The 23,921-nt window shown below is 35.9% G+C and overlaps 1 protein-coding gene, 3 long non-coding RNA genes and 1 pseudogene across 11 annotated transcripts; 2 read left to right on the top strand and 3 right to left on the bottom strand.

Moving 5' to 3' along the window:
- Positions 1-824: 824 nt before the first annotated feature.
- On the bottom strand, positions 825-1,670 carry LOC145006961 (uncharacterized). The gene is made up of 3 exons (XM_078965973.1): positions 1,562-1,670; positions 1,185-1,496; positions 825-1,045 (listed from the first exon to the last, which is right to left on the bottom strand). Exons 1-3 carry the CDS (start codon positions 1,668-1,670, stop codon positions 825-827), a joined length of 642 nt encoding a protein of 213 aa, XP_078822099.1.
- Positions 1,671-8,928: 7,258 nt separating this feature from the next.
- Positions 8,929-10,457, bottom strand: LOC145005320 (putative carboxylesterase 18; annotated as a pseudogene). The gene is made up of 2 exons (XR_013662542.1): positions 9,618-10,457; positions 8,929-9,417 (listed from the first exon to the last, which is right to left on the bottom strand). The product of XR_013662542.1 is annotated as a putative carboxylesterase 18 (transcript).
- A 604-nt stretch (positions 10,458-11,061) lies between these two features.
- On the top strand, positions 11,062-18,085 carry LOC145004254 (uncharacterized). Of its 7 annotated transcripts, none has more exons than XR_013662332.1 (5): positions 11,062-11,694; positions 11,772-11,894; positions 11,964-12,062; positions 12,217-17,163; positions 17,743-18,085. It is a non-coding gene; the product is annotated as an uncharacterized LOC145004254 (long non-coding RNA). The 7 variants fall into 7 exon arrangements; XR_013662330.1 differs by lacking the exon at positions 12,217-17,163 and adding an exon at positions 17,474-17,523 and having other exon boundaries at positions 11,120-11,694; XR_013662329.1 differs by lacking the exon at positions 12,217-17,163 and having other exon boundaries at positions 11,122-11,694.
- On the bottom strand, positions 12,731-14,550 carry LOC145004255 (uncharacterized). Its single transcript, XR_013662335.1, has 5 exons — positions 14,415-14,550; positions 14,206-14,322; positions 13,958-14,004; positions 13,312-13,362; positions 12,731-13,237 (listed from the first exon to the last, which is right to left on the bottom strand). It is a non-coding gene; the product is annotated as an uncharacterized LOC145004255 (long non-coding RNA).
- A 477-nt stretch (positions 18,086-18,562) lies between the features above and the next one.
- LOC145005952 (uncharacterized) lies at positions 18,563-20,779 on the top strand. Its single transcript, XR_013662723.1, has 2 exons — positions 18,563-19,282; positions 19,495-20,779. It is a non-coding gene; the product is annotated as an uncharacterized LOC145005952 (long non-coding RNA).
- The last annotated feature ends 3,142 nt before the right edge of the window (positions 20,780-23,921 follow it).

The raw sequence follows: 23,921 nt of genomic DNA, 5'->3' as shown, positions 1-23,921 counted from the left end.
TCGCAATACACCACAAAGTCATCCAATCCCTTGAGTAGTGCTAGAATCGAGGCATCACATAATTTCTGCCTCAAGGTCTTGAATGCCGACTGCTGATTTGGACCCTCTCGAAAGGTCACGATTTTCTTGGTCAACCGGGTCAAAGGTACAACAACCTTAGAGAAATCTTGAATAAATCTCTGATAGTACCCTGTAAGACACAAGAAACTCCGGATTTCATATGCGTTCTTCGGAACCTCCCAACGCATCACCGCCTCAATAATGGCTGGATCAACCAAAATACCCTCTTGATTGATGATGTGCCCCAAAAACTGCACCTCAAACAACCAAAAATCACATTTAGAGAATTTGGTGTACATTTCCTCCATCCTCAAGGTCTCCAACACCTCCCTTAAATGTTGCTCATGTTGCTCCTTGGTCTTAGAATAGACCAAGATATCATCAATGAAGATGATCACAGACCGGTCCAACACCGGTCTACAAACTTGATTCATGAGATCCATGAATGTCGCTGGAGCATTGGTGAGCCCAAATGGCATCACCACAAACTCATAGTAACCATAACGAGTCCTGAAGGTCGTCTTCGGTATATCCTCATCCTTAATCCTCATCTGGTGATACCCCGACAGAAGATCAATCTTGGAAAACTAAGATGCACCCTGAAGCTATTCAAACAAATCATCAATCCTTGGAAGAGGATAATGGTTCTTCACTGTTAGCTTGTTCAGCTCCTGATAATCAATACACATCATGTGCGACCCATCCTTCTTTTTCATGAATAGGATCGGTGCTTCTTACGGGGAACTGCTCGGATGAATAAAACCTCAGTCCAACAGCTCCTGAAGCTGCGTAGACAACTCCTGCATCTCATACAGAGCTAGATGATATGTTTCCTTGGCTATCGGAGCCGCACCAAGCACTAAATCAATACAAAACTCCACTTGCCTCTCCAGAGGCACCCCTGGCAAGTCCTCAGTAAATACGTTGGGAAAATCTCGCACAATCGGAAAACTGCTCAACTCTGGCATGGCCTCAATCCTTGTGTCTGAAAAATAAGCCAAGAACCCAGAACAAACCTACTGAAGAAGCCTCTTAGCCCTCACAGCCGAGTTGAGAGCTGGCCCAAGCGAGGCTCTCTCTTAATGAATAATCAATTCTCCACCACTTGGGGTTCGAACTCTCACTAACTGATGCTCGCAGTCTATCATGACCCCATTGGGCACTAACCAATTCATCCCAACGATCACTTTCAATCCCCTCAAAGGAATTGGTACCAAATTGATAAAAAAAACTCTCCCCAAACACATTCAGAATGCTCCTCCGAAATACCCCCTCTATACTCACGGTGCGGTCATCCACAATCTCCACCTCAAGTGGGGAACCCAAGGTCCCCGGAGCATCCCTAAACTTCTTGCTAAGAGCCAGAGATATGAATGATCGGGTAGCCCCCGAATAAAAAACAACATGAGCTGACAAACCATTGACCAAGAAGGTCCCTATACAAGATCATCATAACATAAGCATTACAATAAAATAAACAAGGCAAAGATAGTTCACATACCAGTAACGACGTCTGGTTCTGCTCGTGCCTCCTCAATGGTCAGCTGAAATGCATGACTCTTTACCGCAAGAGCCTCCGCCTTGATCGGGCGACCATCTATAATCCTCATTGTAGCGGGTGCAGGCGCCACCAATGATCCTCCTCCTCCTCTAACCAACCTCGAACAATCGGCCTTTTTATGACTGGTCTGGTTGCAGTGAAAACAAATCAAGCCCTTCATGGGGTAATCCCTACTTATATGGCCCGGCTGGCTACAAGCATAACATACTGAGCCTGCTGCTCGACAGGCCCCATTGAGCGGCTTATCGCACTTAGCACACCGGCCATGACCCTATTGGGAGGATCATAAGTCTTAGGCTTCTTGGCCTAACCCACTGCCGCCTAAACCTGCTCCGGCTTCCGCTTTGTGCGGAGCTCTAACTTAATCTCCTACTCCCGAGCCTTCTCCACCATCTCATTCAGGGTCTTGCACCCTGAAAAACTCACAAACTCCCGAATATCATCTCTCAGTATGGAATGATACCTAGTCTTCTTCATCTCCTCATCCGCAACATCCTGCGGAACCAAAAGTGTCGTCCCGAAACTTGGCGGTGATCTCCGTCGTAGTCTTGGTAGTCTGCTGTAGATCCTGGAACTTTCTCACCAAACGCTGCACCTCAATAGATGGTGCAAACTCCTGATCAAACCTCCTCACACACTCCTCCCAATTCATCTCAGCTACCCCAGCTGATCCCACCTCACGGGTCACCTCCTCTGACCAGTCTCGTGCTCAATCCCTCAACATACAAGATGTGAAACCCACATTTTCCTCCTCGAGGCAAAAAATCTTGTACTGGTCATTCTCCATGTCTGCCATCCCACGTCGGCTAGTGATGGGATCCTTGACCCCGAAGAACTTAGGCGCTCCATACGCCTTGAACTCCCTAAACGAGGGAGCTGGGGCCCTGATCAAGCCTACAAAAATCTCGGCTCAGAAGGACTCGAGCCTCTCCTCCATGATCTCCATGATGTCTTCCTTGACTATACCGAAAATCATCGGGGTAGCATCAAGGATGCCACGAGTAACCTCGGTTGCGATAAGATCATGCAACCTATCATCAATGGGCTCTGCACCCGAACCTGAACCTGATCCTGATCCTGAACCTGAACCTCGTGTGATCATCACCATCACTAACAGAAAATATCACAAGTAACCAAGATAAGGATTTTGAAAGAAATTCCTCCTCACCGGACTTCTAAGAACTATCAGGTATGTCATTGCTTCGGGTACAAGTCATGTGCTTTCAGTAGTACGGGTCCAATACTACCTTCTACACCTACCTGTACCTTCCCTAAGGCCATACCTAAAATCCATAGATCATCCAATCAAAAATCGTAACTCATAAATGCAGCACTAACTCGGATCCTAGACTACTCTAGGATTCTCAACCGTCACCAAACCAGAAACCCAGATTACTCATAGCAGGTTGCCCTATGCATAAAAGTTATACACAAAAAGAATCACGTAGACTATCAAATAAAGTTTCCACCCTAAACCATTGGGAATACTTACATGAGCTCGGTTGATTACGTGCAATGCATTCTCCCCTTTTTCTTACAAAATTGTTTTCTAGAAATTTAATGTTGGTTTCTTTTTGAAAAGCAATTGTTACTATTTCCTTAGTTTGAGTTCTGACACACCCCGAAGTGTGCCTAAATATCTCAAACCAAGGCTCTGATACCAAGTTGTAACGCCCCAATTTTTAAGTTGTAACGCCCCAATTTTTAGAAAAAATTTAAACATTTAATTTCATAAACATCATCCATAAGAAGTATAAAAAATCCCATTACATATCCATATTATTTTAGAATTCAGAGTACAAAAGCTAAATGTGAAAACAATCAAACACTGGAGAATGCATGCCACACCGTCAAGCCGGGGCCCTACCCTTATCAATAGAAACACCTAAAACATTCAATAAAACTGTAAGCACAAGCTTAGTGAGTTTCCCAATCACACGAATCATATAATCATGTAATTGCATGCTCATACATATACATATATATATATATATATATATATATATATATATATATATATATATATATATATATATAAGTTTACCATGGACTCTCTCCATGGTCTTCAGTGGGATGCCATAGGCTACCCCCATGGTCTCATATCCCCATGCCATGGGCTCATCCCATGGTCTTGCCAAGTGCTATGGGATCCCCCCATGGTGTGTACATAAGTCCACATATAATTCCACTAACAAATATTCACATATTCCCATACAAAACATTTCATAATCAGTAATGGGTCGGACCTGGTGCCTTCGACCCATGAGTGTTGTGAGAAGAGTCACCTCAATACTGAACGGTAGCTGACTAGGTCGAGACTCCAAATATCCGCTTTACACAAACCCTATAATAGAAACAATTTCTTAAATACAAGGCAAGATCACGACTTTATACCTCAAGAAGACTGCTATTGGTGAAGAGATTCTTGATCTATACTCCTTCTTCCAAGCTAGATGCTTCCAACTTCCAAGCTCTTTCCAAAGAATCACTAAAATCAATTCTCCAAGCTTACCATAACTCACACACTCAAGCTTGCAAGGATATATAAACTTAGGGTTTTCTAGACAAAGGGAGGCTGGTAAGGAGGCCAGCCAAGGGGGTTTAGGTCCTTTAAATAAGTTGTAACACCCTAAAATTAGGGTTTTATCCTAGCTACCAACTCGTCGAGTTGGGACACCCCGACTCGTCGAGTTGGGTCATTAAAACCTGCGACCTCAATGATCTCAACACAACGAGTTGGAGCTCCCCAACTCGTCGAATTCCAACAAAGATTTCTAATATTTTGAGAAATTTTTATACCTTGACCAAACACTATAGAGACTTAGGGGTTTTTGTGCGGAAAACCAAAATTTAGGAATGAGGTTTTTATCTCTGAGTGGGTTTATCAGTCGTCCCTTATATTTTCTTTGACACAGCAAAACCTAAAACCTCCTCCTCCCCCCCCCCCCCCCCTCACTCTCTGCCTTGCATGCGTTGACTAAGAAGGACCAGAAAGAACTCGACAAAAAAGGGGAGAAGGAGATGGAAACAAAGAAAGAAAAAAAAGACTAGAAGGAGAAATAGAGGTGCGAGGAACAGAGCCAATCAATTGGTTACAACCAATCATAGCTTCCATAATCATCCATGAATAGCTTCACTCCTCAACATGATTACATTCCTTTGGACAACTGTTCACACGTGGAAAAGTGTGCCACGTTGGCTTTGACATGTAAGAACACCCCCATACGGGACAACCTTAGACCCAACAAAGTGCAGCGAGATGGAGCCAAGGGAAGCTTTCCCGCTCACTGAAACACCGCATCGGCGATATGGGAATGGTGGTGTAGGGAGGATGTGAAGGAACCGGTTGTCGCACCCTTTCTCCTCTTCCTATTGACTGATTTTTTTTTTTTTTTTTTTTTTTTTTTTTTTTTTTTTTTGTTGTTGTTGGCAACAATAATATGTTTAAAATTTTCAAATGTGTGTGTCTATATATATATATATATATATATATATATATATATATATATATATATATATATATATATATATATATATATATATATATTATTTCTTTCCTCCACTATAAATATCAATCCAACCCAACATTGTTTTTAACCCATTTCTACATATTCTCTAAAAAACACTAAAACTCAATGTTATCATCTTTATCATCGGATTCAATGGCTCAAGAGGAGGTATTGTTTGTTGGTTCCGTTATGGCGAAAACTGTTGTATACTTTCGAAACCGACGAGGCCAAACTTCACGTCCACGAACTAAAACAAGAAAACCTTTGTTGTGTAGCAATTGCGAAGTCGGACACAATCGTCATATAGAAGACTACTTTGCAGATGATGCAGTGTATGCTGAAAAGTTTCCACAACGGTTCCGGATGAGAAAGAAGCTATTCTTACGTATTGTTGGGGATTTAGAATGTCGTTTTTTATATTTCAAATGGAAGTTGGATGGGAGATGCAAAAAATGTTTATTTCTAATTAAAAAATGCATGGTCGAATTCGTTAGTTAGCATACGACATGAGCACATACAAATGAGATGTGTATTTTAGGATGTTTAAACATACTATACCGGAGTGTGTGTACAAGTTCTACAAAGATATTACTTTTATTTACAGGCAACAATATTTGGGCAAATCAACTATCAACAATATCCAACAATTGTACATGATATTTGCACAATTCGTCTATTTTATTATTATTATTATTATTATTATTATTATTATTATTATTATTATTATTATTTTTAATAGTCTTGCTTATTTTAGTGTATCTTTTTATGTAATTTTTAATTGATGAAGTTGTTTTAGTTTTAAATAACTTTGATGTTTATTATTCATTTAACAAAAAGTTATAAATTATCAAAATCAATTATTTTTATTTTAAAAAGAAAAGAATGAAGTAAAGTGAATGAAATGATGACACATACGGTCTTAGCATCTTAGGCTGCACGGTATGTGCAAAGAAAAAAAACCAATTAGAAGTCCACATAGGCATAAAACCGTCTTTTCAGGGTGGTGTTCCAAGGCTAAAAACGTAGTTATGTGACAAAATAAAAAAGAGAAACAAAAAGATAACACTCGTTGCATTTCATTACCACCACCACGAAGTAATGAACACTACAAAAAAAATGTCAATTAGTAACCAAAACGATATGGTCACTAACAATAGAATGCATAGTCACTAAATGATTTAGTGACGAAAATTCCGGTCGTCACTTTTCGTCACTATAGGTCTGTCATAAAACCGATTTAGTGACCAAATATAAATATGGTCACTAAACAATGACTAAAATATACTCGTCACTAAATCTGTGACGATCCACTTCGTCACTAAATGCTGTCACTAATCAACTAAAGTTGTCACTATTTTATCTACTTAGTGACCAATAAAAGTCGTCACTGTTTAATCCGATTTGTGATCAGAGAAAATGGTCACTATTTAATATGATTGGTGACCATAGAAAGTGATCACTGTTTAATCCGATTAGTGACCATAGTAGGTGGTCACTGTTTAATCCGATTAGTGACCATACCAAGTCATCACTGATTTATCCTATGAGACACAAAAAGGAGTCAATAATTAAGAAATTATTGAAATATTAAATTTCATTTTTAATATGAAATATAACAATATCCAATTAGATAAAAGAAAAAACAATCCTATAAATTTTTACAATACAACAAAAACCAAATAAATCTTCACATTTATAATATGAAAATTAAATGTTAATTTTTAAAAAAATCCATACATTTTATCTAATATTTCAAACAACAAAATATAAAGATCAACCGGGTGAAGTTCATTTAATAAGAAAAGTAAGTTCAATTGATCAATGCAATTGAGATAAACGTGAAAGCTCACTCATCATAAATTCCATTTTCTTATTTTGCTCCTCTCGATATTTGATCTGCTCTTCTTGAAATTGTAGTTGCTCTTCTTTAATTACACGAATTTCCTCCTCCAATTAGTCTAAGGTAGAATCTGAAAGTTTTCTTAATCATTTAGAAAGGTTTGTCACTACAAAATAATGCAAGAAATAGTAACATACTTTTTTTATTTTGTTTATTTATTTTACAACTCTACTTCAGTTTATTTCTATAAAAACATTCAAAGTAGAATGTTGTAATTGTGTAAAATTTTCAAAGCATTATGAGAAAAAAATGAAAATACAGTGTTGTATTAGAAAGAAAGGAAAGCAGGATGCTACTGTTATAATTTATACACAAAAATAAATGAAAGAAAATTGTATTTGTATTTTGATGACATTGCTCAAATTGATAAATAAATCAATGGAAATACGTTGCTATTTTTAGCATTTAACTTTTTTTTTAAACTGTTATGTTATTGATTATATTATTAGTAACTTACTGGAGATATGATTCTTAGGTTCATATGTATGTGGATGCTTGTGAGAAGGTTACTACTCGTTATCAGGTAAAAATTATACAAAAATTTAATTGGAATAATATGAACATTTCATGTAGAATGGACCATTTTGCCCCTATCCTCTTCAAACCCAAGATGCACAAACTCAAGTTTTGTTTGTAGGGAAAGAAAAGGAGATGACAAAAATGGAGAAGGGCAAAATGGTCATTTTCATGTATTTTAACGAATAGGATGTTACCTAGGACTACCATATTAAAAAAAAAGTGATATACACACGGGATAAAACTGTAATTTACTCAAATTACTGGGAAAGAATGTTGAATCTGATAAACCAAAAGCTAAAGGAATCACATTGAAGAAAAGGAATGCTAAATCTAAGGTTAGTTTTTTCTAATACCAAATTATATTAACAATTTCCAGCATACAATTTTTTTATTATATATATTTTGAGGATTCAATTTTGGACCTGATTTTGAAGTTCCATATCATGGTTTTGAGAAGCCTTAGCAATTTTATCATAAATTTACGATAGTGTTATTTTGATTCTCATTTTAATTGTAACTTCATTTACCAATTAATCTAGAATCTATTTATTGCAAGAATACCAATTTTGTTTTTTTTTTTTTAGATTGTGACATACAATATATGTTATTGACGTTTTGGTACTGCGGTGGTCTCCTTATTTAGTCAAAATATAAATACAACTAGTACTTTTTATAATGTGTTTTTTTTTTTCAAATATATAATCAGTGACCACTACTTACTGGTCACTAATTGTTTTTTTCTTGTAATTCATCAGTGACCACTATTGAGTGGTCATTAATTGTTTTTCCACATTACATTTACTTAGTGACCACTATTTTTGGTCACTAAACCTTCAATATAGTGACCACTTTTTTGTCTCTAAATTTCTAACATATTGATCATTGTTCTTAATCACTATATAGTAAACATAGTGACCATTATTTTTAGTCACTAAATAGTTGTTATGATATGAAGCAAAAACAGTTAATTTTTTTTGCATTTTAGTGACTGAGTTAGTGACCACCACATATAATTCGTCATTAAATTTATAGGATTACCAAAATTTAGTGACCACTTAATTTGTAGTGACTAATAGATGCTTTCAGTGACCAAATTTTAGGTCGTCACTTAAAAATAGTCACTAATAAGGACTTTTCTTGTAGTGGAAGTATCACATAAGACATAACTATTAGAGGGGTGGTGTTCCCCCATGAAGTGCAGACACGTCGGCAATAACAAGCCATAAAGTACCCACACCCAATGGTCTTAAGATAATGGTACTCCGCATCATATCATTATTACGAAAACAACATAACTGACATTTTAGTCGAATCCAAATAATTATTCCCAAAAAAAAAAGGATGAACCAAAGTCAAATTCTACAATATAATATGCTTTTGGTACAACTTTTTATTCGTATGTAATGAATCGACTTATTAACAAAAGTTATAATTTGTCCATTTGGGGGCAACATTACTCGATACCTTGTGAATGAAGTCTTTCATTTGGGCAATAAGTTGTCCAGATTCAGGCAATTCCGGAATGATATAGAAAGCATGACACACATTTGGGTACTCTACCAAATAAACTTCTTTCCCGGACTTTTTCAGCCACTCATAGTATCTTTTTTGCCAGTCCTGTAGGACATCGAACCCGCCGACCACCAACATGACCGGCGGCAGTTTTATGTCCGATATGTCCACCGCCTGTGGGCCGCTAACGTTGATGATTGGGTGGTCCCGGTTGAACCCTTCACCTTCTGGCAAAAATGCCTTCCACATCCAATCTGTTCGTTTAACTGAAACTATTGGTGTCCGGCGAGGCGAGCCTCAGAGTCCGTTCGCTCCTCGCCGCCAAAGAATGGTTGAATTGCTACAACTCCGGTGACCTGCAAACATGATAACAAGGATATAAAAGCATTTACCAATTATAATGAATGTAGAAGATATTATAATGAGGGTCTCGGAATCCGTTCACTGAAATATATATTGTTTATGCTATTGAATAGTTCAGATATTTGCTCAAGATATTAAAAACAGGTGTCTATGAAAAAGATCAGTTTAGTTTAGAAAACTTTGATCAATATACCATGAGTCGTCGGAAGTTGAATTCACAGGCTCGTTGAGCAACGTGATGAGCTAAGTTTCCACCGGCGCTATCTCCAGCGAGAAAACAACGCAATAGATTCGCATTTTCCGGCAAACATTTAGACCTGTTCTCTTCATCATCAAGAAACTTCAGCACATCGAAGCAATCATCATGTTGGGCCGGATACCGATGCTCCGGCGCAAGGCGGTAGTTCACAGAAACAACAACAGCTGGTAGTTTTCTCGCGATGCGGCGGCACATGCCGTCGTAAGGGAAAACATCGGGGGAGAGCATGATAAATCCGCCTCCGTGAAAGTACACGATCACTGGGAGATCTTCACCGGCGTGTTGTGTAGGTGTGTAGACTCGGAACCAAAGGTTACGAGTCTTATCAACAATGACATCGTGTGATGCGACGCCATTGATTGATTTTGATAATGATGGGATCCGGATGTGGATTAAGGTGAGAATAGGACGGTTGATTGTGCCGTTTTTCCGGCAAGCTGCGTCAATGACAGTGGAGAGGACGGAAAGAGTAATGCGTGCTTTCCATGGTAAGGAGAGTGACGACTGTGGAGGTTTAACGGTGGTCTCCATTAACATGAAATCAAAGGGAAATATGTGAGTACTTCAACAAATGTGTTGTTTATAAGAATTGGAAATAGATATTTTAAATTTGTGACTCCGGGCCCATGCTTTCTATCTTTGGCCTATGGGTGTGTGACCATTTAATGTGATTGTAAATTAATTAATTAACTAGTTATATATTTATTATTATTATTTCTTTTTATGATATAGTAGTAACTTATTTTATGACATGACTATGTTTGTCGATAGAAAGGTCATCACCCAATCTTACATTAAAATGATAACTTTTTACTTTTCTATCGATACAATCATCACCAACTAATCTTAACTTTTTACCATTTATCAACAACTTAAAAGAAGGAATATATATATATATATATATATATATATATATATATATATATATATATATATATATATATATATATATATATATATATATATATATATCATATTTTATTTTTAGGTAATTAAAAATCATTAATTTTGATATAATTTTTATAACTTTTAATATATAGCTTTTTTAATAAATAATTAACAAAACTAATAAGAAAAAGAAAATAAAATTCAACCATTCCTAGGGTGGCATGTGGCTATTGTGGGTTGTGATCTTGAAGTGTGATGAGTTTGGGTGGCAACCTTTTCTTTATTTACGGCGAATTATATATATATATATATATATATATATATATATATATATATATATATATATATATATATATATATATATATATATATAATTGTGAACAAAAGTAACAATCAACATGACATCTTTTGCCCACTTTTGGTCCTTTGAATTACATTTTCACTCCTATTTTCCTTTGTGTTTCAATTTGTTAATCTAATAATGTATTTTTGTTTGTGTCCCATATGGCAGAAACGGTCCTCCTACTTAAGTTGCTTGTTTTTCGATTTATGACATTTTCTCCATTAAAAAAAACACTGCCTCGATCTTCCAGATCATTCTTACCGCCTCGCTTATCAGTTCCTCCCATTCCCTACCTGCCTCCAAACCACCGCCTCAGTCGGGTGTTCAGCGGGTTACCGTCGACCATGGTCACCGCCTCGACCGCTCACCGCTCCACCGCCTCATCCGTTTAATAGTCGAACGTTAGAGGTTGCCACTGTTTGCTATCGACTTCTTCACTTCACTCGCTAATCAACACTCTCTTTGCTAAGTTAAAGCACGTCGTTTCGGGTACTTCCATGCGCCCTATCTACACTTTCTCCTCTGTTGATGGATTCTGGAGGCTTCATTTGTATTTCACTTGCCTTCTAGAGGGATATGATGAAGACCAGGAAGAGAATCACTAAAAATCAAAACTCGAATCGTAACTCGGTATGTAATTCCGCCGACCATATTGAAAGATTCCTTTCTTTTTCCGCCTACTTCCAGCAGCGATTGATCGGATATGTGTTGATTTGGTGGGTTGCATATTTCATCTGTGTATCTACTATAAATTGAAGTCCTCTTCTTCTATTGCTGCAGGTAGCCTATCCAAACTCCACACTTCCTCATTAAACCTTGTCTTATGTTCGTCTTTTTGTGTTATTACTGTGATTCAGGGCAAGAAAATGAGGCTTATGACATTTGGCTGAAAGAAGTCGAACAACTGAGGGCATAAATCGAAAGGATATGGTTAGTTCGTAATCCTGGCAAGCAACCAATTCATCCCCGATGGAAAACAAGTAAGTAATTCATTTTATTAAAAATCTGATGTTGCTTTTGAGCTTTTTCTGGATTTCGGTGTGGTGTAGAGCTGCATGGTTAGAGAATTGAAAGTTCAGTTTGGTGATTCTGGTCTGTAGGCAAAAGGATGACTCACCGTTCGTCTGCACTTGGGAAAACACCTTCTGGTATGATTCATATTCAACTTTTTGATTTTATATGCCCTGTTATCAATTGAATTGTCCAAAAATTGTAGTATAATATGATAAACTAAGGAATTCCAATTCCTCCATTAATTGGAAGAAAATCATTATCTATTTCTAGATTTTGCCCCTTTTGTAGATTGCTCTTAAGCATGGAATTATCTGTTAATGTCCTTACTTGCTATGTGTTATTATATATAAGATACAATGAAGTTTATACTGAATGCTACCTTTTGGGGAAAGTTGGATTACTACACCATAAAATGTACAGTTGTTATATCTAGAAGGTGTTATGAATGTAAAATAAATTTAAGAAGTTCAAAGGCATTCAAGTAATCTTACGTGTTCGTTAGTATGATGAGGAGGGCATTGATGTCTTTTTCACACAGAAGAGATCAAGAAACAAGTCTGTTTCCCACCTTCAAAATACATTGCAACTTTTGTTCCATTGACTTAAGATTTTGAATCTTATTCATGTATATTTACCTTCTTGAATATTAACAGTTATTTTAATGGTTGATTTATTAGATTATGATGTCTTGGTGCTCATATTTCCAAGGTTACCCCTCCCCAAATAAATAAATAAATAAATACATTGTTGAACCAAATTTTAATGATAACTAGAAAGATTTTCCACGGAATGTCAACGTTAATTATCCAAGGGCAAATGCACTGGTACCTTTTTGTTATTCAAATTTGACACATTTTTAATGTTACACAGAACAGTATAGAACAAAACATTTAGGAAATTGGTGTAACAGAATGGAGATGATGTTGCAATTACAACATAAGAGAGAACCCTAATTCAATATCCTATCAACAGTCTTCTTACATCCAGTAACCAAGAAAACTTTTAAGAGTAATTACAAAAGTGATAGGATGAATGAGTACATAGCAATGCAACATAAAAGAAAAAAAACTGAAAAGGAAAGGAATTGCCTTGGAATATAGAATTGGTAACCACCCCAACAAACAAAACATTTCAGAAAAGGCCCATGGTTTGCATATCAGATCGAATTAAGCTAATTGAATGGAATTGTGGACCTGTGAATTGGGATATTCTCATTCGTAGGCTCAATATATGAAGCATAACGACCTGATACAATCTCTGAAACTTCTTTTTGAAGCATAACGATACATTATAATGAAAAATCTAAATCCTACAATAAAAAAAATGTTAGTAAACTGAAATTTATTAATAGAATCAATTATAAATAATGGTAAAAAGTAATACCATCGTTAATTTTTAGCCTTTCTGCTCTTTCTCAACATACTTTCAGATAGCCTGCAAAATATAATTATTAGTCAAATGTCTAAAACACCTTTCAGAAAGAATAATTATTTACTCATTAAAATAGTTGAGAAGATTAATAAGCTAATTTATCTTTAAAAGAAAATGACGTTAGAAAATAAATAAATTATACCAAAATTAAGCATGATATTTGGTTTGTTGCTTAATTTAAACCTAAATTGTTAAAAAAAAAATGAGAAACATAACCAGAATCAATCAAATGTCGAACCCTTTCATCTTCTTAAACAAAGGGTTATTATATACATCAATTATATAAAAACGGATAAATATAATTCATAAAACTAAAAAAAAAAGTTAGCTTGCACAGGTTGATTTTGGTTACAGGTTAAAGATATATTAAATTTTGGGTTTCATCAAAAGTTTCACGTCAAGTCCTACTATTAAACAACAACACATTACCCATCATTTTCTTCATATGTGTTTTTAATTACCTAATACAAAGTTAATGGTTGGAGTTCTTGATTTTGGATCATTGGTTCAACTAAAATATTAATAATTTAAAACTTTTATGTTGAATTATTTACATATAGAAGACCTTTAATCCAATTGTACATAGTGAGTGACATACCAGAATGTTGTGCTGAATGCTTCAAAAAAACTCAATCCATATGCAATCTTTGTCAATAGCAACACAACTCACAGTGAGAATAAAAAAGATACAACAACTTGCAGAAGAAAATCATATGTAATCAAATACAATCTTGTGAATGTCTACAGGTGATGATTATAAATCCCTATATAACAGATAAGCAATAGCAAAATGGAAGCATCCTCATAACTAATCAAAGAAATAAAGTGTCGTTTGTATGTACCTACCTGATTAAGCATAGATGGTTTGGCTGTTGAAAAAAAAAAAAGTTGACAGTTAGTCGGCTCAACATTTTTGGTTAAAAAATGCACATCTTGGCTTTATGTATGGTGTATGATCATCACCTGCAACATTCAGTGCATATGAAACATCAAATTAAATTCCAACAGCACAAAGTAAAACCAATAGTAAAGATAAATACAGTATTCCCAAATACCTTGTAATCAAGAACATGTAAATCAATTTTTTCTAACCAAAATACTAAAAGAAAAACAGATTTCAGAAAAGGTTTGATATTCGAGATGCTCCGAAGGAGTGTTCATTTCTATGAAGATTCATCGGTTTCGATGAACAATGTTTGACTAAAAAAGTCAAAATTGGACTTCGATTTCAAGAGGGCAACCACCGTTAAAAACCATCTTCTGAAATTGCATCGTCTTATCTGAGTGGAGTTGTTTAGACGAAGAAAATTTGGATAAGAGGCTCAGATCTGCAAGTTTGGAACCGGAGAAAGGATATCAAACACCGCCATGGCTGCAATACCATTTGTGCTGCCCCGCCAAGTTACGGGTTGTATTTCCCCCTTCGCCGGAACCCGATGCTCGGAGAAGTTAGATGTAGAACAATATTATCACATCCTCGACATGGATATCAATGGAAATGAGCAGCAAAAGAAGAAGGAAATAAACGGGGATGGAGGAATCAAGAGTGAAGCGGAGAAACGAAAGCAGATGACGACCATGAGTGAAACAGAGAGAGAAAAAGAAAGAAAGATCCACAATTGAAAAGCAAAAGAACAGGAAGAACGCACGTGGAATCTGGTGACATTTGACACGAAATTAGAACCCCAATAAAAAAAACATTAAATATCCTTATCTTTAGCAATGACAAAGAAGAAAAAGAAGCTAACGAATGCAGTAAAAAAGACCCAAAATTTATTAAAGTGGTAAATAAATGAAAATATAGGGACCCATATGGAATGTAAGTACAGGGACGAAATTTGCCAAACATGATCCAGAATACTGTTCTCATTTGACAGAAATGAACATTAAGGGACCAAAATGTAATTGACATAATAAACAGGGAGCAGTTCTGCCAACTCCTAAGGCAGTATACTGTTCCTTTTAAACAGAATTTTAATAATAATAATAATCTGAATTTGGGAGGTTTTACCAACGACATTAAATTCATTGAGTGATGCTGAAATTGATGCCATGACTGAAATTGGAGAAAATGCATCTGCAAAGGGGAATATGACTTATGAAGGTAATTAACTTTTCGGTATGTTCAGGGTAACTATCTTTTTTTTGTACACATTTGGGTAACAAACTTGTTGGAAGTGTTCACATATAACCATTATGACCTGCTATAGCAGGTTAAATCCTAGATGTAAACGCTTTCAACAAGTTCGTTACCTAGATGTGTAAAAAAAAATAGTTACCCAAATATGAAAAAAACCAAAAGTAAAAATTAAATTACACGAATGGTCCCTGTAGTTTGGGGGAATTTGTATTTTTGGTCCTTAACTTATTTTTTTAACTTGGATGGTTCCTACTATTTATTTTTGTTGCGCGTTTGGTCCCTGTCTTACCTAAAAAGACTATTGTGCCATTATTAATTTATTTTTTAATTAATTTTCTTATTTATGTATTTATTTTTTACATATTTAAAAAAAATTTAATAGACCACACATATTTGTATCTCCTCGGATGATCCCTACTATTTATTTTTTAATTAATTTATTTTTTTAACTCGGATGGTCCCTATTGTTTAATTTTGTTACGAGCTTGATCTATGTCTTACCTAAAAAGACTATTGTGCCCTTATTAATTTATTTTTTTAAATAATTTTCTTGTTTATGTACTTATACTTTATGTATTTAAGAAAAAATAGTAGACCCCACATATATGTATCTCCTCACCATCCTGTCTCTCATCCTTCTCAGCTTCTATTTATTTTCCATTTTTAGTGATATCGACGTCTTCATCGTCACTTCTTTTTTCGGTCCTTTAACTCTGTCGAATCAATGCCACAACCCACTAATGATGAAGAGACTGTAGGTTATGGTGTTGGTTCGCTAGAGTTGAAGTACCAAAAAAAGAAGAATGGTGAAGACGTCGATGTTACTAAAGATGGAAAAGAAATAGAAGTTGGGGAGGATAAGAGATGAGAAGGTGACCGGTAAGACTCAAATTAAAATTTTCAAATGTGGTTTCAGGATTACGGTGAGGAGATATAGATATGTGGGGTATATTAATTTTTTTAAATATATAAAAAATAAATATATAAATAAGAAAATTAATTAAAAACAATTAATAAGGGCAAAATAGTCTTTTTAGGTAAGACATGAACCAAACGCGTAACAAAAATAAACAGTAGAACCCTTCCGAGTTAAAAAAATAAATTAATTAAAAAATAAACAGTAGGGTGGTCTATTAATTTTTTTAAATATACAAAAAATAAATAGATAAATAAAAAAATTAATTAAAAATAAATTAATAAGGCACAATAGTCTCATTAGGTAAGACAGGAACCAAACGTGCAACAAAAATAAACAATAAGGACCATCCAAGTTTAAAAAAAATAAGTTAGGGACCAAAAACACAAATTACTCTAAACCATAGGGACCATTCGTGTAATTTATTTTTTACTTTTCTTTTTGTTCATATTTAGGTAACTATTTTTTTGTACACATCTAGGTAACGAACTTGTTGAAAACGTTTACATCTAGGATTTAACCTGCTATAGCAGGTCATAATTGTTATATGTGAACATTTCCAACAAGTTTGTTACCTAAATGTGTACAAAAAAAAGATAGTTACCCAGATGTGAACATACCGAAAAGTTAATTATCTTCATAAGTCATATTCCCCATCTGCAAAATCAATCTATGAAGCCTATATTCCTCAAGGACTTTCTAAACCTAGACCAGATGCTACTCAAAAAGATTGTTCAAAATTTATCAGGTGGACGATTTTGCCCTTATCATCTAAAACATGCACTTTTCTTCATCTTTTCACAATTTATTTATTTTAAAAGACATTGTATTTTTTCATTCTTTCGAGACAAGCCCTCAACTTTGTGTATTTTTTTTCCGGAAAAGACAAGCCGTCAGCTTTTTTACTTTTTTCTTGAAAAAAAACCACATTTTACAAGTTTTTTTTGGAAAAAAAATGACAAAGGTTACATTGGAAAAAAAAATACAAGGTCTTTTCCATGCATAATGTGGTTATTGTCACGTTTTGTTTTGTTTTTTTTTTTTTTTTGGATGGACAGGAACACATGAAAGATATGCTCAGCCATTTTTCAATTGCTGTTATATGATTGTGAGAGTTTACTCATTCTGTTACAATTTTCAATTAATGTGTCTATGTTTCTTTTTTATTCATGTTATTTCTTCTTATTCTGTTTGCTGTTATTTTCCTGGGTATTAAGCTTTGAAATTAATGAAGCTCTATATATTATCATGCATTCAATATAAAGTAATCTATTTGTATAATTAATATCTGAATATAAAAATATATGAATCATTATTGTTTGTGCAGCTGCACTGTGGGAGTGACCCCTGTTCAAAGCACCGTTTCGTCTCCCCTGCTTCGCCTAAATTGTATTCAAATTGTCATTCCAGTCCTTGATTTTCCGTCTTCTCCATCATCTTCGTTGAGGTTCCGGTCTGAGGTCGGTAATTTTGTGCTTTTTTTTCTACACTTTTTTTCCATATCAGAAAAATTGATTGTTGTTGTTGGGTTTTTGGAGATAGATTCAATTTAGCAATGTACATTTTTTTTATTCTTTTTCTTTATAGCATACTATAATACTTTGATATCTTTTCTTATTAACACATTGTCCAGTGAAAATTCTATCAAATTGTTGGATTGTATTTTCTTATTTTAACATTTACATGTTTGTAAATGGACAAATCTCCTACAATGGCAACGTACTTTAACAACTTAGGCAATGTACTTTACTTTGACGCAAAAGCAACACCACTCGCCCCCCGCAACGCGGGAGGAAACTTTCTAGTTATTATTATTTTGCAACCAAAGAGCCAGCGTGGCAATTGGAAATCACCAATAAACATGGTCTAAGGTTAGTTCCATTGTGAAAAACTTTTTGAAGTATTATGGGAAATGTTTTCAGAAAAAGCGGTTCTCTTCATTTTTTATTTTTAATAGATAATTTATAAAATATGATTGGTTAACACTGATTGATTTCTTATTGTTATTTTAGAAAATTAAAATAATATATATTTTTTATAGTTTTTATTGTTTAATTTTCTTATTGCAATAATATATCATTTAACATATTTAACATAAAATGAAACAAAATTTTAATATAAGAATGAAGATGAAAATGAACGTATGTTTCAATTTTCACTACTTTTGGAAATGTCTCACAGCGTTGTATATACCTTTTCCATAATATATCGGCAATTGAGTCTCTAACTTAATGCATTTTATCTTGAGCAGTCATACTCAAAGGAAAACCCTCTTGAGCCACATCAAACTTTCTTTGAGATCATCAAGATTTTAATCATCCTGTGTAGTGAATAAAAAGTTTGATGAACAATCTTTGGATTGTAGGTTCTTAATAGACTTTATTATAATCATTTTAAAATATTTTTAGAGTTCAAATTGTAAAAAAGCTCCAAAATAGATTTTAAAATACTTTCTTAGAGTAGATGTAACGCCCCGATTCTCAGGTATTGATTATGTATGAATCCTTTTTGGTCTTTGGGTCTACTCGATGAGTTGGTCCCCCTACTCGTCGAGTAGTAGCAGAATGGTCCATGCGTTTTAGTGACCTACTCGCCGAGTCCAAGAATAGACTCGACGAGTAGGAGCTGGCAAACGAAACCCCAAATTTCGGGGCATTGCACCCTATTTAAATGATCATTGGCCTCCCTTAGCCTCCCCTTTACAGCCTCTTGTCTCTCTTTAACCATAATTCGAGTGTGTGCATTCTTTTGGAGAGTTTAAGCTTGGAGGAAGGATTTTGGTGAAGGAAACACTTGGGGAAACACAAGCTAGTTGAAGCAAGAGTTCGTGGGATTCAAGATCTGCATCAGTAAGCACTCCCTTGAAGGTACTAGACCGTGTTCCTTGGCTCATTTTCACCTAAACCCTCTTTTGCATGAGTTTTAAGAAAGGTTTCTTATGCTTAAGCCAAGATCTAAAGTTGTAACTTCAGATCTGGACTCCCCTTGGCCTCTAGATTCATAAAGTCATCAGGTTTGCATAGTATGAGCGTTCCCCCAAGCGCATGACTTCATTGCAAGCTTTGTTTTTCCATTTTAGGGTCTTAAAAGCCTTGCATGCACGTAAAGTTTGAAACTTTACGTGATAAGCATGCCTAAGGAAGTTGGATCTGCAAGTTGGAGCCTTGGCATGGCTTAAAAAGTGTCTGTATGGCTAAAGGACTGAAGGAACTCGACGAGTCGCATGGTCAACTCCGCGAGTCATATGAAGATGGACATGAACCTGAAGAGGTGGATGAACAACTTGGCGAGTCCGATGAAGATTGTCGTAGACTCGACGAGTTGGATGAACAACTCGGTGAGTCGGTTAAGGTTTCCCAATTGATGGATGCGTGTGAACTTGTCGAGTTGCAAGAAGGAAAACTCGACGAGTGGCCTTAGAGCTTCGATCGTGAGCCTTAGGAACTTAACGAGTCACTCTGGTGACTCGGCGAGTGGAGAGTAGTCGAGGATACTCAACGAGTTAGGGTCAACATGAACTGTTGACCTTGACTGTTAACTGTTGACTTTGACCAGGGGTTGACTAGTTGACTTATGGGATACCTTGGAAGGTTGGGAACTTATGAGTATGGTTCTATTATGATAATAGGTGGTGGACTTTGTGGCAACGATCCGAGAGTTGGAGTTTATCTACCGAGTCGACTTTTACGAGGTGAGTAACCTCCCTATACTAAGGGGTCTAAGGCACCAAGGCCGTCCCATGGGATATGTTATTCTAGCAGTGTTAGTATGTTGAGTATGAAGTCACTTTTTTGCATGCTAGTGGTTATGCCAGTTAGGTAGATCTGTAGGACTACCTGTGTTGTTATATGATTATCTGCATGCTCAGTGGTTATGCTATATGTTGATATGTTATGTGGGATGGGTTGAGGTGGGACTGCTTCGTGCGGTAACCAACAAACCCGAGATCATTCCAGTTACGGGCTAAGGGAGACTCGTACTGTGGGCTCGATGGCAAGCCATATGTGAGCTATGGGCCCGCAAGGCAATCCAGACTCACACTGTGGGCCCAGAGGGTAATCCAGTCTGTAAAGTTGTGGACCCATTACATGATGTTCAGTTTGTTATGTTATGATATTGCTGACATTGTCACGTGGATTGTATGGGTATCGGTATTTTGGGGGAACTCGCTAAGCTTTTGGGCTTACAATTTCAGTTTATTGTTTCAAGTACATCAGGGGATCATGTCAAGGCGAAGGCGTGATCATACCGCTCCTCGTTTTGATAATTTTGTTTCTGGGATACTCTGATATAATACATTTGAAAACGTGTTTTGTAATAACTATTGAATTTGGAATGCATTTTAATGTTTAAAACTGGCTTCATTTTTATGGGTGTTACAGTAGAAGTGTTGAAATCGGTCCCAAGGTCTAAGAAATATAGAATACTCTGTTTTTGAAGAGTGTATCAATCAAATTAGAGATAATAATTTAAATAAACATCATTAATACAAAACAAAAATCTTCTAAAATTATCCAAAGCTTCTAAGTCTTCAATGGTTCTAATCAACCACTTCTAACTTGAAAAACATATAACTTAGTTAGTTAAGTTTAGAAAGCCTAGTGAGTACATATCCTAGGGTTAGACATTATATGAATAATATAAAAATGAACACTAGTTTATATATGAATGTAATAATTCATATCTCATCAAACCAGCAAAATTCATCATTCATATTCTCGAAAAAGAACATATCAATAGACAAAAGACAATATTATTTATAGCAAAACTCATATAATCTCAAAAGATAAGCAAAAAGTGTGTATAACTCAAAATTAAATGGAACATTGATTCCAAACCCAAGTCATGTCCTTTCAACTGTTCTAATGGTTCTCTAACTCATTATCTTTTCTCAATATTTCTAATCATTCTCAATGTTCTCAAACATTCTTAAACTTTCTCAAACATTCTAAAGCTTTCTTAACTTTCTCATCATTATCAATTTTGCTAAATTATTTCTATTTTCTATCAAAAACTATATAAAATATGGATCTTTCATATGTCAACCCAACCCAAGGTATGGTTGCATGAAAATCATAATCAAACTACAATCAAAATCTAAATCCATAATTAAAATGGAACATCCCAAAAACCATAGTAAAATTTTTTATTTTAAAGGAATTAACAGTCGTTTTCCATAAAACCATAAGTCATCAAAATCACTTTTTCACCACATGACATAAAATCAGAGTATCAAAATGATAACATCTCTCAAAACATAATGACCAATAGATGATATGCACCATTACACCTTCGTCTCCCCAAAATACCTCACACAACAATCCATATAGAATGCATGCATACAAGTCCTATGACATGAGGCTGGGCTGCTATTTGGAACCTACACCATCCAAGTTGGGCCAATCCCCTTGGGCCTTCTATATAAGCTTGACCGTCTGGGTCTCTCATTCTACAACACATAATTAGACCGCCTCAACCCAACCATAATATGTCGACATATACAAATAACAGTAACATGAAAACACAAGTAATCATAGCAGATCTACCGATATAATAGATCATTACAACATATTAACATCCTAACATACAAAGGATATATACAACAATACAAAGTATAGTGAGAAAACTCACTTCACAAACGAGTAGACAAATACCACAGCTCACACAGAAGTAAAGAATGGTACTACGAAACACCTATACATCAATTAGAGGATAAACCTTAATCTACAACCTAAAACCCTCAAGTTGACCAAAAATTCTACCTGGTCAAAACTCAACGATCAATGGTTAAAGTCAACCTTAGCCGGCTTCCATGTCGTGGGCAACCATAAACTGTTCGTGGCAGCTTCACGATAAAAAAAAGTTGTGAGAAATCTCGCCACCATGTCTGTAACATCCCAAAAATCAGAGTAAAATATTCATTTTTCAAAACCATCCCAAAGACCATAATTGTTTATGAAACATTGTTTCAAAAGTAATAATCATAAATAAGAGTATCCCAAAATCCAGTAACATAAAATCTGAAGGATGTGCACGATCATGCCTTCACTTTTCCCCGATCATCTAAAGTACCAGAAACAATAAATTCAAATGGTAAGCCAAAGCTTAGTGATTTCCCCAAAGTACCACACACAACCATACTAATAACATCATGCATACATAAGCATTCATCATAACTAGCCCGCCGCACTGGACCTACAGACTATATGGACTACTCTCAGAGCCTCCAACATGACTGGACCACTGCACCATGCCCACAACCTATCTAGAACACTCTCTGGGCCATTCGTGTAACATCCTGATGTTTAGGTACTTTTAAATTCATCACAGTAATTTTATTTCATGTCATTTTGGTCCCTAAGTCCAAGAAGTTATGCTTTGAAGCCCTAGTGGTAATTTTGTAAATTAGGCAGGAGGAGTACGCCATACGTACATGTGTATATGCTAAGCATACTAGGGCGCACCCTAGTATGCTGGGCGTACACTTATGTACGTGGGGATACTAGCTTCAAGAGGATAACCCAAATTTTTAGGGTTTGGGTGGTATTTAAGCAACATTATGGATCACCTATTCAGCCTCCACTTCCTTTGAGATGTTTTTGCAAACCCTATCCTTCTTAGTGTGTATTTTGAGCTCAAGAGTGCATTCTTCATGTGTTGAAGGAGGAAGAAGTTGCATTGAAGAGCCTTGAAGTGGAAGAAAGCTTATGGATCTAGGATCTTTATCTCCTTAAGAAGCTCCAGAAGGTATAAAGTCCATACCTTGATGTCTTAGTTGTTAGATCCAGTTTTGGGTGTTTTATGTGGCTTTTCTTGTCCCAAATCTCCCATCTTGTGCATGGTTTGTTCTTGTCATATTGAGTTGTCCTTTCTAACCCTAGGAAGGGTCGTAAGCCATAAAAATGAGGTCCTAATTGATAGAATTGCTTCATGCATCTTGTAGAAGGTCTTAATGGATTAAGACCTTAGGTTAAGCACTTTGTGGGATTGTAAAGTCATAAAGTTGGAAACTTTATGACTCTAGGGTGCATCTGGATAGTAGATATGAAGTACGGACTTGAGTGCTTAAGTCATTAAGCACTTAATAGAGTTTGAGGGATGCGAGGGTACGTCCCGCGTACATGGAAGTACACCCAATGTACTCGCTCAACCACCCCGATGGTGGTCTTCTACGAGGCTTCACATACTCTAAGTGTACCTCTACAGTACGCCCCGCGTACTCGCATGGGCCATCCTTGTTGAGTTGACTAAGTTGGATTGACTCGTTCGATTTAGTGGGTTGACCAGTTGACCTTGACCTTGACTTTGACCAAGTTTGACCTTGAGGATATTTTGGGATTTTGATGGATTTGGTCACTTTGTGGAAATAGGTATCGGTTAGAGAGCTGAGATTCAGAGTCGGGCCTCGTTAGTTCTGTTCACAATGCGGGGTGAGTTTTCCTCACTGTACTTATGGGTCGAAGGCACCAATACTGGCCTATTGGATTGATATTCTATTATACATGC

This window comes from Lactuca saligna, chromosome 7 (assembly GCF_052625555.1).
Source record: "Lactuca saligna cultivar CGN05327 chromosome 7, ASM5262555v1, whole genome shotgun sequence".
Classification (NCBI taxonomy): Eukaryota; Viridiplantae; Streptophyta; class Magnoliopsida; order Asterales; family Asteraceae; genus Lactuca; species Lactuca saligna.
The sequence above is the reverse complement of the archived record's forward strand: the minus strand, read 5'-3'. Positions and strand labels throughout refer to the sequence as shown.

What these genes read in the sequence shown, in the direction of transcription:
- LOC145006961 (XM_078965973.1), bottom strand. Translation starts at nt 1,670, where the DNA reads ATGAGGATTATAGATGGTCGCCCGATCAAGGCGGAGGCTCTTGCGGTA. An exon ending in AGAACCAGACGTCGTTACTG is followed by an intron (nt 1,497 to 1,561) that starts GTATGTGAACTA and finishes GATCTTGTATAG; the next exon opens with GGACCTTCTTGGTCAATGGT. An exon ending in TAGACTGCGAGCATCAGTTA is followed by an intron (nt 1,046 to 1,184) that starts GTGAGAGTTCGA and finishes CTTATTTTTCAG; the next exon opens with ACACAAGGATTGAGGCCATG.